The following is an 11,597-nucleotide window of genomic DNA, read 5'->3' on the forward strand; positions in this document are numbered from 1 at the left end:
TAACCACATGTACATATCATGGGCTGAGGTGGACTTGTCTATTTCTACAGACGACATCCGTTGTTCAATCATTGCAACACATACTGGTCTTGTACAGGGTCACTATAATCTTTTTTTGACATTCTGAATGTACATACGCAATGACAGGAGTTTTTTGTGGTTTTAATTAACCTTACCGGTACCCAGCCCTAGTAAGGAACAAAACTGTATTTACAGGTCTGGGTTCGGCTGACAACGAGTGACATGGCAGTGAATGCTGTTTGTAGTCACAGTATTATCTAGTTAGCTGCCTAGTGACCCCCATTTTATATTGTTCTTGTTACAATTAAGAATTAACAATAAAGAAAAAAGACCTTTGTGGCATTAACAAAACACGTCGGGACATTTTCATGCAAATCGAGATGAATTCTGTTTTAGGTTATGGACATGTTACCCACAATTCCTGTCAATGCGCATGGGTACTCTGGATTGCCAACGAGTTTATCAATTACAATCATAAAGACCACCGTTCAGTTAGCCCCATGACCATGTATGGTTCTTAGAAGATATATCCTTGACTGAATTCATATATATCCTATTTTATGATTTTCCTTGAGTTATATCTGGTGCCTTTGCATGCTTTGGTCTACATAGAATACGTTTATTTCATTATCATCATCATTTCATTTAAACAAAAACGTCAAAGGCGAACGTCATTTACAGAAATAGCTCAGAACATCTTTCAGCCCATTTCAATAAGACACGGATCATCACAGTAGTTACGTCTACACTCATACAAAGATACATATCCAGAGAATGAAGGGGGGAAAATATAACGTACACTTAGCATTAAGGGTTTAATCACTTTCCAGACCATTAGCGGGTACCAGGCCTAGGAAAGTAGGTACAAGGAAAGTACATGATGAGGAAAGAACGTACTGAACGAGTCAATTCCCTAAGAAGATTCGATCGGCACTATATGTCCCCAGGTAATATACTGATTGGTAAAACGTACTACTGTAGTGTTACACACTGTGCACTGTGAAGTCTTGATGGTGCAATGTATAATGGTGCAGGACTATGTTCCACCTATGCCATGTCACTGGTACACCGGAAGAAACATAACAAGCCTTACTCTGTACATAACACTCTTGGAATAAATGTTTAACTGAACGAAACATCGAATAATGAGACGTTTGTCTTTTGTCTGACATAATATTAACATTTGTCTTCACAGAAACATGTCAAGATGCTCACATGTTTAAAGACATATATAGCCCCCCTCCCATATCCATTTCACCTTGAAAAACTCGCTTCGTTCAAGAAGAGATTTTACGCCTAACTTTCTTCCAAAGGTCGTCAGCACCCGTCCCAGAAGGAGACCACACACATCTAGAAGGTCCCATGTTTCCGCTGTCGCTGTTGTGACAGTAATTCTACTAAGAAACTTGTCTGTGGCAGCGTACAAGTCACTCCTTGTCGACCAAGCTGTTTGGACTCTAACTTTGACTACATGCACAGAAGCGCCACCTGTTGATCTGCACCGGTATTGCACCGGTATTGAGTGCTGCTTTGTGCACCAGGACATCTTGCTACTAAATTTAGTTACTGTAAATGCAAAAATTTTCGCGGTGGTTTTATGTTCGCGTTTTTCGCGTTGCAAGTTTACCGCGAAATTGAAACCACCGCGAACACTTTTGCATGGCAGTAAGAGACTACAGTGCATAGTGCTACCGCGAACTTAAAACCACCTTGAAAAGTCCTTTTCCCGCTATCGCAAATTTAAATCCCCGCGAACTTAAATGCATCTACAGTAATACGCTTTAGAGACGGGAAACAGTGATTCTGTTCCATTTATGTTTTTACAGACCCAAGTTTACATCATGTAAATTGACTGACGATTCACATTACGTTGTACACTATTTTTCGTACAATTGTTTGTATCGTTGTTTGTTATTGGCATTGATATTCCTTTAGATACAGAACGCAACACAACAATGATTTATCCATATATGTAAGACAAAGACACGATCTTGTGGCACAAAAGAACGGGACCCAATAAATACTGGGGAACATTGATATAAACTTGACACTCTAGGTCAACCAAGCACTAGTTTTATGATGATCTAAGCCAGTGATAATTTGGTCCATACAAGATACTGATATATTTTATCAATGTATCATACTGATAATGCATTATTCTGACACTTAGAATAGTAACGAGTCATTCGGATCGCATAGACAATTATTCTAAACTAAGACGAAGGTGTGTACTTTGGTGATCTCTTAACATGCAGAGGCAAAAGAAGATATATGTTGACTTTAGAGTGCTGTATCCACCATTCCTCACATGGAAAAACTTCACACTCGTCTTTAGCCCACCAACAATGCCCGATAGCATGGATTACACTCGCGAGACCAAAACACCATATCTAGATGAATAATATATCTAGATCATGAATACCAAATGCATTAGTGTAATCTACGGCATTGCTTCTCCAACTGCTCTGTACAGCAGCGAAGGCTGAAGCAGAAATGCTGGTGACAACCACACAGAAAGTGCAGCCGCGATCATTTTCTACGTTTCAATTTTCTGAAAGACGTCGTCATCAGCATCCGGGCTTTCCCTGTCCTTCCTACCAGTCTTCCGGTTGAGCACGTTCTGCATCATGACGTCATTTCCGTCAGCCTCCGGGCCGCCATTTTGAATCCCCTCGTCAGGATCGTCTGCATCATCCGGGACCTTTGTGGGCCCCTTCCCGCCTTCCGTTGACCCCTGGGTGTGCGAGACCTGCTCTTGGGGCATCACCTCCAGGGCTTTCTGCAAGGTTCGGGTCATTGAGTCTGCAAAAATAGATTAAAAGTTCTAAGATGAAAATTGTTAGTGCTGGTAACAATATAAATGGAGCATCCACGAAACATACTATTCGGATACTGCTACCTTACTCGTACTTGTATCCCAAGATGTAACGTTAGTTGTTATTGTGTAGTCTGCATACAATAACAATGTGACGTAGTAGAGAAAAACACTATCTCATTTGAACAGTATCTTCTTTAAATTTGTTTCATTTACATTCTATTCAATCTTGTCAAGAACAAAACGTTTATCCTGGATTTATTAGAACCCAATCATGTAAGGCCTGCAGATCGATTTGAGCTCCCAGTGGATAAAGAAAGATTCAACCATTTGTAATCTAACAGGGAATTTGAAGATATCTAGATGGAGTTAGGATTTTACAATTATTTCACACAACTTGATGTCAAACTTTGATGAAAAAATGACGAAGTTACCGAGCCCATCGACGAGCCACTTCGGCTTCGCCTTCCACCAGACACCGACGAAGTACACCGGCAGCCCCGATAGGATGATGCCGAAGCCCACCAGGCACTGGATAGGCGTCTCATAGATGGACACGATGACCAGGAACATGCAGGCCAGGACGAAGAAGATTGGGAGGGCGAGGTGTACCTGGGTGTACATACGCCTCGAATATCAAGTGCCCGTTTTGGGGGGGATACAAATGCATCAGTACATGATATAACACGGTACAGTAGCCGCTTTATGTCCCACGATAAACTGGCTGATACTGGTAACCTGTAGCTTGTCTGTTGTCCCATTCACAGCGGCACCATGCGACACGATACAGTACGACACTGCACACCGGCCAAGTACCTTGAATTCAATTGACAGGATGAGGTATGTCGGGCTTCATGACCAGCATTGTGCATGTGAACTGCACGATGATGACAATCCCACGCATGATACGACACAATACAAGTACACGACAACACACGAGGGACCTACACCTTGACCGGGCAGGACATGTCGGGTTGGAGGATGAGCTGCCAGATGATTGTTACCCAACAACGCGACACGACACTGCACGATACAACACGACAACGACACAACAGCGCACGACAGCCAAGCAGCTTGACCGGACGAGGCATATCCGGCTTCATGACGCGGAGGATGAGCTGGCCTATGATGGCGATGCCCGCTAACGACACGACAAGTTACGACAAAACACCACAGCGACACGGCAGCGCACGACATCGACACGTCAGCACACGACATCGACACCGACAGCACACGACAGCTAAGCACCTTGACCGGGCGAGGCATTTCCGGCTTCATGACGCGGAGGATGAGCTGGCCTATGATGGCGATGCCCGCTCACGACACGACAAGGTACGACACAACACGACAGCCCCACGACAAAGCACGACATCGACACGATAACGCACGACAGCCAAGCACCTTGACGGGACGGGGCATATCCGGCTTCATGACGCGGAGAATGAGCTGCCCGATGATGGCGATGCCCACACAGAGCCAGTTGAAGAAGCTGAAGTAGTTGATCAGGTCGAAGATGTCCCCCGACACCAACATCACCAGGGACATCAGGCACTGGTGAGGTGCAGAAGAAAATAAGATCGTACAACAAAGTAGAAATGTTTTGAATCTTGCAGCAGCCGCCTTACAAGATGTCTGAAAGTTTTTGCTGTTTCGCTGTCGCTGTTGCCACAAGCCTTTTGGGCGACAGTATTCAAAAGTCGATCCTGTGTACAAGTTAGAGAACATTATGTATGTTTATGCCTGTAAATGAACCTTTCTTTGCAATATAAATGTGTTTGGTCCGAGCGAAGGTGACAAAGGCATGTCTCATTCGATCGTTTATTCACACGTTCATTCATTCTGGCATTCATCCATGCATTCATTTATTCTCGCAAGCATATATTCATCCATGTATTCATTAATTCGTGCGTTCCGCATTGTGGGTGCCTTACCGTGAAGATGAGTGAGGGGACGGGAGTGAAGCGTCTGACGTGGATCATCGCCAGGATGTCGGGCAGGTGACCCTCGCGCGCCCCCACGAAGAACAACCTGCGGCAGACACACGTGGATAGCAGATTCAAAAGATTACTGACTTGGCCAAGTCTATTGAATAACGTATCAGACAATCTTAATTATCTGTACTCTATGGACTATTTAAAAATTTTATTTAAAAAATCGAACAGATGGCAACCTACGGAAAGGAGAATATCGCTCTACCCTTTCGGACCTACCCATATTTTTTCTATTTGCTTTTGGACAAACGAGGACAGTGTATCAGGTACCCATTTTTACACCTGGGTGTAGTGAGGAAGGTCGTGTATAGTGCCTTTCCCAAAGACACAACGTCAGGGGCATCAAATTCGGGATCACTGGATTCCGAGCCGAAGATCTATCAGTTACGTCACACACGACCCATGATTGACTCAAGATTAATCATTCACCCTATTTATATTTATGCAGACTTATACTATCTATACCCCACGTACAAGGGCTAATTCACAAAGATTCACTCATGATTCACAAAGAAATACGTGTTCTTCGTTGAGAAAGCATTTGTTGAATCTACAGGCATCCACTCCATTAATACCGTGATGACGTGAAGAGCGATCCGTTGACGCCCCCGAAAGTTGACATGGCGACGAAGACGGGAATAATCCAGTTCGCCACCCCGAGCAGACGGTCTCCATATGTCTAGGGAAAACATGGCTCACATTTACTTTTACGTGGAGTAGACAAATACGTACAATGTCGCACTGAAAATTCGAGTGATCATTATAACTTCATACTTATGAGATACTATCATAAACGTTGAGACAACAGTCCCTAATTATAACTGTGACTTCCATGCCAGGATAGGAATGACAACTCATTCGAGGTGCTGTCCACAGCCATGAATCCATAGCGTGCTACCATCTTCCCCCGGGATAGAAGGATGCCAACTTATTCTTATACTTATTCAAGAAACTTATCTTATTATTTCATGTAGTCATTTCAATGAAAGACGTTTATCCTCACCACGGCCACGGCGTTTGACTTGAGCAGTTCCTCCGGAGACAGAGTGGTGAAGTAGGCCACGTTAGCCAGGATGTACACTATGGTCACCAGGGGCAGGGAGATCACGATGGCCCGCGGTAGGTTCCTGGAATGGAAGCGACATGGTGGTAAGCTAGGTTCCTGGAATGGAAGCGACAAGGTTGTAAGGTAGGTTCCTGGAAAGGAAGCGACAGGGTTGTAAGGTAGGTTCCGGGAATGAAAGCGACAGGGTTGTAAGGTAGGTTCCGGGAAAGGAAGCGACAGGGTTGTAAGGTAGGTTCCGGGAATGAAAGCGACAGGGATGTAAGGTAGGTTCCGGGAATGGAAGAGAATGGTAGTAAGGTAGGTTCCGGGAATGGAAGAGATATGGTGGTAAGGTACGTTCTTGTAATTGAAGCGACAAGCCAAATGGTAAAATTGTATGGGACTTTGAAAGAAACATACGAGTGGCAATTGATTGATGACCCCGCAGACTTTTGACATTTATTCCCAAAGAAAATGATTACGCACCTGTACGGATTCTTCATCTCCTCTGTCACGAAGTTCAGGTAGTTCCTATTAGAAATAATGATACAAAAGTCTGTATTGAATATTTAAAACTTCTAATAAGGTGCAGAATCACTGCATATCTATTTGACTATCACTGTAAATGTTCATACTCGAATGGCGATTTTCATTATATAAATCGGTCTCCCGCTAGAGAAACATTAATGCAGAGATGTATACGTACAGTATGTTTTGTAAATCTGTTTGTTTTCTGCTTCTTATTTTTCTCATCACTTACCATCTTCTCCAACCGAAGAGTCCTAAGCAGAAGGTGAGCAGGATGAACACTATGTGTACCACCTGAACCTGACACTTACCAGCCCCCGTAAGCGAACAGCCCGGAGTAGAAGGCCAGCGCGATACCCCCCACGGAGCCTGACGTGCCGCGGAAGGACGTGTCGGGCTGAAGGTGCTCCGTCTCACCTGGTGGTACACAAGTGAAAGTTTAAACTCAAGGCCATACATAGCCGTGGACAGATCTTGATTGTCTGACGGGGTTTACACACCAGTCTCTTCAGAAGTACAGAAGGTGCGGGATGAAAAGCAAACAGCGGGTGGAATGGGTCACTCTAATCACAATAACCGTAAAAGCATACATAGACAATGACACAGAGATCTGTTTTGTTCTTCAAAGTATTTTAATCGACTTTTAGAAAATATAAAATCCATAAACATTTCGTTATCTCATTATTCTTAAAACCACCACCGGGTCATATGCAGTATACTCCATGATAAAAATTAAAATGTCAGTAATTGTGTTTTTGTAAGTAAACTAGAAGTACAGCGCAAGAGTATCCCCAACCCATATTTCATTTCTATTCCTTTTTTCTTTAGATTCTTTTGCTCTGAGGGTCAAAATTCCTTCTAAGGTAAAGTAGCCACATGACTCGTTCACACATCAGTCGTGTTCCAGGTTGAGGTATCTGTGCAGTAGAGCAGGTAAGGGTAGGAGGAAGATGCCGTCAGGTAGACACGCCTTCTCCATCAGTAGCCGTCTGACGGAACACCTGCACAGGTGTTTGAGTTGACAGGGCGCCGCCCACCTGTCCTCGGGTACCCAGGTGTTCCACTTCTGTGCGCACCTCTTCCTCTGATCGCGACTGTCCGGGACTTCTTCTGATGGTATTCTCTGGAACAAGTAATCAACCCAAATCATTTTGTGATCAACTTTATCTAATGGTAGGTCTTTATTGTGTACTAGACTGACAGTAGTAGTCCTTTGATTCTATTAGCTACTACATAATAATGCTAACGTGATATTCTGAGCCCACGCCGCGTGCCTTCGAAGTCGGTGTGTTACGCCAAAGGATATTATACAGGCTATATCGATACAGATATACTGAACAGATACCAAAATAACAAAAACTATGAAAAATACTGATATTGACACTTTGCGTCACTCAAGCGGCATCACTTGCCAAAAAATGGGACATTTCGCGATATAAACAGAGCTTGTGCACTTAAGGAGCTTGATATACCATGATTCTAAAAATGTGATAATTACAGTGAATATTAAGACACAAAAAAAGAATAGATCTGGACCTACCTGCAGGGGTACCCGCGGCATGGCTCTACAGAACAGTCTGAGGCACCGCTTCACCCGCTTGTCTGTGTCGTCATATCCGGTGTACATCCTGTTCTGGAAAACCAGGAACAGGCAGTGCACCGGCCGCTTCCGGAACTGACGTGGGGACCAGAGTTCCGGGTCCGCCCCGTGACGTAATAGCAGGCTGATCAGCCGCGGATGAATATAGTACGAGGCCTGGTGAAGGTACCCGAGACCGCGCCGCGAGTGCAGTTGATTGAGTAGGCTCACGATGTCACCTTCCGCGTTCTTGTGCGTCGCGCGTTTTGCGGCGTTTATGAAGTACTGCAGTTTGTCGTAGGATCGCCTGAGGGGGTACCAGGACGGGAGGCGGGTGCCGTTGGTCCTGTCGTCTATCTGCCGCATGATTCTCGTCACCAGGTTCTCAAAGCTCCATAACAGGTCCACGTAGAGCAGTTTGCCCAGGAACGGCGTGTCCGTAAGAATATCGAACCGCCAGCAACTACAGAGAGCCTGCTGGAAGATGTTGTAGGTCCGGGGGATCGGGGAGACAACCTTACGCTTGGTGAGGCCGCCCTTAACCCAGTGCCACCTGGTGTCGTTCCGTTCCTCGTGAAAATACAGGAGGTACCGCACGAAGTCCTCCACCTCCCGGGCTGACCGCACAGTGACGGTGTAGAACACCACGGGCTCGCCGCCCTGCCAGCCGGTGACGCTCTGTACGGCCTTGGTGCCGAAAAACTCGTGCAGGAAGAAGTTGCCATGTTGCTCGCCGTCGGTGCCGCCACGCACGCGGGCCTGGTACGTGTAGGACGTCTGGTCGCTCATCGTGTAACACAAGCCTGGCTATTTGGGCTGTTTAGAACGATAGAACGTCTCCCCGGTAACGCTCGATCCTCGCGTAAGCAGGGACACAAACGGCGGCGTTCTATGCGTTCTGTTTTGATCAACAGGGTTCTATTTGTACTAAAGAAACACCAAACAACCCTCCGGCAAAGGAGCAGACAACAAAATAAGCAGTGCGGTGGGACACTGGGGACGTTAGGGGGCTTTTGTTCTCTGTCTAAAGAAAATTAACAGTGCGGAGTGCAAACCCGTTAACGCACCTGTTGCTAAGACTCCACGAACGTACACTTGCCGATACTAATGTTAGCTCTAGATAATACGTGTGCCCGACGTGTGGGCTACACGTAGGGCACACGTGATGGTATAGCTCTGAAGGTTTCCCTTTAGATTAATTTACATAACATTAATTGACTGACTTATTAATCAGCACATCGCTGGCTCATTCATGCGTTCACACACACACACTGCCTCACCCTTGGCGAGCTGCATGACCCCGAGCCCGATGATCAGGGCGAGCGCCAGCAGCTTGGCGGCGGTGAACAGGTCCATCACCCGTGTGGCCCACCGCACCTTCCCGCAGTTTATCGCCGTCAGGATTGCTACAGAGAAACACGGGAAAATCCTGTTACACACACACATACACCAACACACTCACACACCCGTGTAGCCCATCGCACCTTCCCGCAGTTTATCGCCGTCAGGATCGCTGCAGGGAGACACGGGATAGTCTGTTATATAGACACTCTCAAATACACACTCCTCACACACACACACACAAGCTAACACAGACAAATTGCAGCGATGTTCATGAGTTGAGTTTCCACGAAAAAGATTAGAAAAGGGCGGTGGGTAGTGCCAAAACTCTTCCAGACAGAGCAATCTACTCTTTTAATTACAATCAATTCAAGCGACCACCTACAACGATCTACTGTGTCCGCTCTTAGAAAATGGACCATGGTCCTTCACACTGACTTAGTTTCCTTTCCATCGCGTCTAATGCCAACCAGTTGGTACAATTTCCGGACCCGACGTCCTTTCTTCCTAGAGTTTTCAAATCAATGCTCAATCACGTCTGACCGTTTCCAAAACCATATCCAGTTGCTTGAGTAACTGCTTTTTGGCCAATACTCAATCTCTTATTCCTGATCTTCTGGTTCTTCTGATCAGGCGATAACCGCTTTCCTCAGCGGACACAGATGTTCGTCTGCCCGCCCATCAATCATTCCTAACCTGCGCCGTTGCTAGGCGACGGCCTGTATGACTCCTAGTTTCCCGCCTTATCTTTCCGATCACTGCTGACGACTCCCGTGCTTTACATAACAAGCCGCGCAGATAAACTACAGGCGGCGAGATCAATCGTTCCTCGCCGCCGTCATCTCCTGAATCTCCGGCCCGACCTTTACTCATGCCGGGTCAGGAGATGGGCTTTAACGTTTTACATCAAACCGCCTTATCTGTGGTACACAGCGCTCTGCTGCAAGGCGATGGGGACTCGCAATGGAGAGGGACATGAATGACAACACATAAAAAAGTACATAAGGTATTGGCTACTTTGTGTGAACATCTATGGATCTCTTTTGAAGATTAAGAAATAAATTGATAAAGGTAATCTCGACTTCATTGCTGTCCTTTCCTTGGATTTGAAATATAGTTTTCATTTTGGAACTTTGACCTGCAAGATGAAGTTCATATTTTCAATTTTTTTTCTAAACGTCATTGCGCCGTATGTAATCAGTGCTTAACAGTACAACAGGCTACTGTGCTTTACAACATCAAAAGGATATTTCTTGTAATTTGTTTAGTTTGGGATCGACGGGATTTCATCGAATTACAATATGTTTCCTCCTGAAAACTCCCAGCTTCGCAGGTTTTTGATCGTCTGTCAAGTAATCAGTGCTAAACAGTACAACAGGCAACGGGAGAAGCCCGTCCGCGTTCTGGAACTACTGCTGGTATCATTGAAGGGAACAACGTCAAAAATGTACAAGTACCTGTGTGTAATAATATTCAAGTGACTTGACGTAAATCATGAAAAGAAAAATGATTGAGTCAAGGGGAAAGCATCAAAGGGACCACCCAAAAATGGCCAGATAGCTTATACAGAGGATGGTCATCGGTACGGGTTTGACTGTGTTCCTCTCTATGGTCTGTTGGTGCACACATTGACTGGATAGCGTGTGAACTCGGTGTTGGTTCGCAGTCTAGTTCTTTTCGATCGGCAATTTAATTCATTTTTTCTCCTTTGAGTTTTCAGTGGCTGGAATGAACTATTGTTGGGCTGAACGCATGAAACTTGCGTCATTTTTTTCTTCACTTTAATGCAATAATCACCAAAGCCCACAAGACTCAGCCATACGGTCTGCATTTCAAAGTAACAGCGTATTTTAGTACTTCTCTGAGACCAGAATAATAAGCGTCAATGTATCCTTTCTTGATAGTCTATATCCGTGCGTTCGCGACTGTAGAATTGTAATTGACATTTTTCCATAGAATTTTTTCCTTAAGGTAATTTCTGAATGGCTTATTACGTCATCAGTAATCACGGGGGTCCCTCGCGGCAGACGGGTCGTGTCAAGGGTCAACTCCCAGGGGCGTGACCTTTAACCTTTCCACCAGGCGATGACGGAAGCGACGGTCTAGCAGGTCATCGATTAGTGATAACAATCGACCGGGCTGGTGTGTGTAGTTACCCGAGGAAGACTATGTTTGATCGTGTACGCTGTAATTAAGTGGGCTAGACGGTTGGAAGGTGCTAAGTACAGGGTCTGCCATACTGGGCTAATGGCATGCTGCAATCTTTTAAGTGCTAAA

The 11,597-nt window shown here is 45.3% G+C and overlaps 2 protein-coding genes across 2 annotated transcripts in view; both read right to left on the bottom strand.

Moving 5' to 3' along the window:
- Positions 1-2,557: 2,557 nt before the first annotated feature.
- LOC118417413 (large neutral amino acids transporter small subunit 1-like) overlaps positions 2,558-11,597 on the bottom strand; it is a 14,641-nt gene continuing 5,601 nt past the window's right edge. Inside the window, exons 4-12 of the mRNA XM_035822971.1 lie at positions 9,260-9,385; positions 6,712-6,817; positions 6,359-6,403; positions 5,831-5,954; positions 5,403-5,506; positions 4,768-4,864; positions 4,238-4,387; positions 3,271-3,448; positions 2,558-2,823 (exon numbers count right to left, since the gene is read on the bottom strand). Coding sequence (XP_035678864.1) covers positions 2,558-2,823; positions 3,271-3,448; positions 4,238-4,387; positions 4,768-4,864; positions 5,403-5,506; positions 5,831-5,954; positions 6,359-6,403; positions 6,712-6,817; positions 9,260-9,385 — 1,196 coding nt within the window. The remainder of the gene's footprint in view (positions 2,824-3,270; positions 3,449-4,237; positions 4,388-4,767; positions 4,865-5,402; positions 5,507-5,830; positions 5,955-6,358; positions 6,404-6,711; positions 6,818-9,259; positions 9,386-11,597) is intronic.
- LOC118418351 lies at positions 7,012-9,198 on the bottom strand. The gene is made up of 2 exons (XM_035824227.1): positions 7,941-9,198; positions 7,012-7,523 (listed from the first exon to the last, which is right to left on the bottom strand). The coding sequence occupies exons 1-2, from the start codon at positions 8,766-8,768 to the stop codon at positions 7,293-7,295; spliced, it is 1,059 nt and encodes a 352-aa protein (XP_035680120.1). The 5' UTR covers positions 8,769-9,198; the 3' UTR covers positions 7,012-7,292.

The sequence above is a fragment of the Branchiostoma floridae genome, chromosome 6 (assembly GCF_000003815.2).
Source record: "Branchiostoma floridae strain S238N-H82 chromosome 6, Bfl_VNyyK, whole genome shotgun sequence".
NCBI classification, from domain to species: Eukaryota; Metazoa; Chordata; class Leptocardii; order Amphioxiformes; family Branchiostomatidae; genus Branchiostoma; species Branchiostoma floridae.

Coding starts and splice junctions, on each gene's coding strand:
- LOC118418351 (XM_035824227.1), bottom strand. CDS start 8,768: ATGAGCGACCAGACGTCCTACACGTACCAGGCCCGCGTGCGTGGCGGC. Junction 7,524..7,940: donor TGCCGCGGGTACCCCTGCAG/GTAGGTCCAGAT, acceptor TACTTGTTCCAG/AGAATACCATCAGAAGAAGT.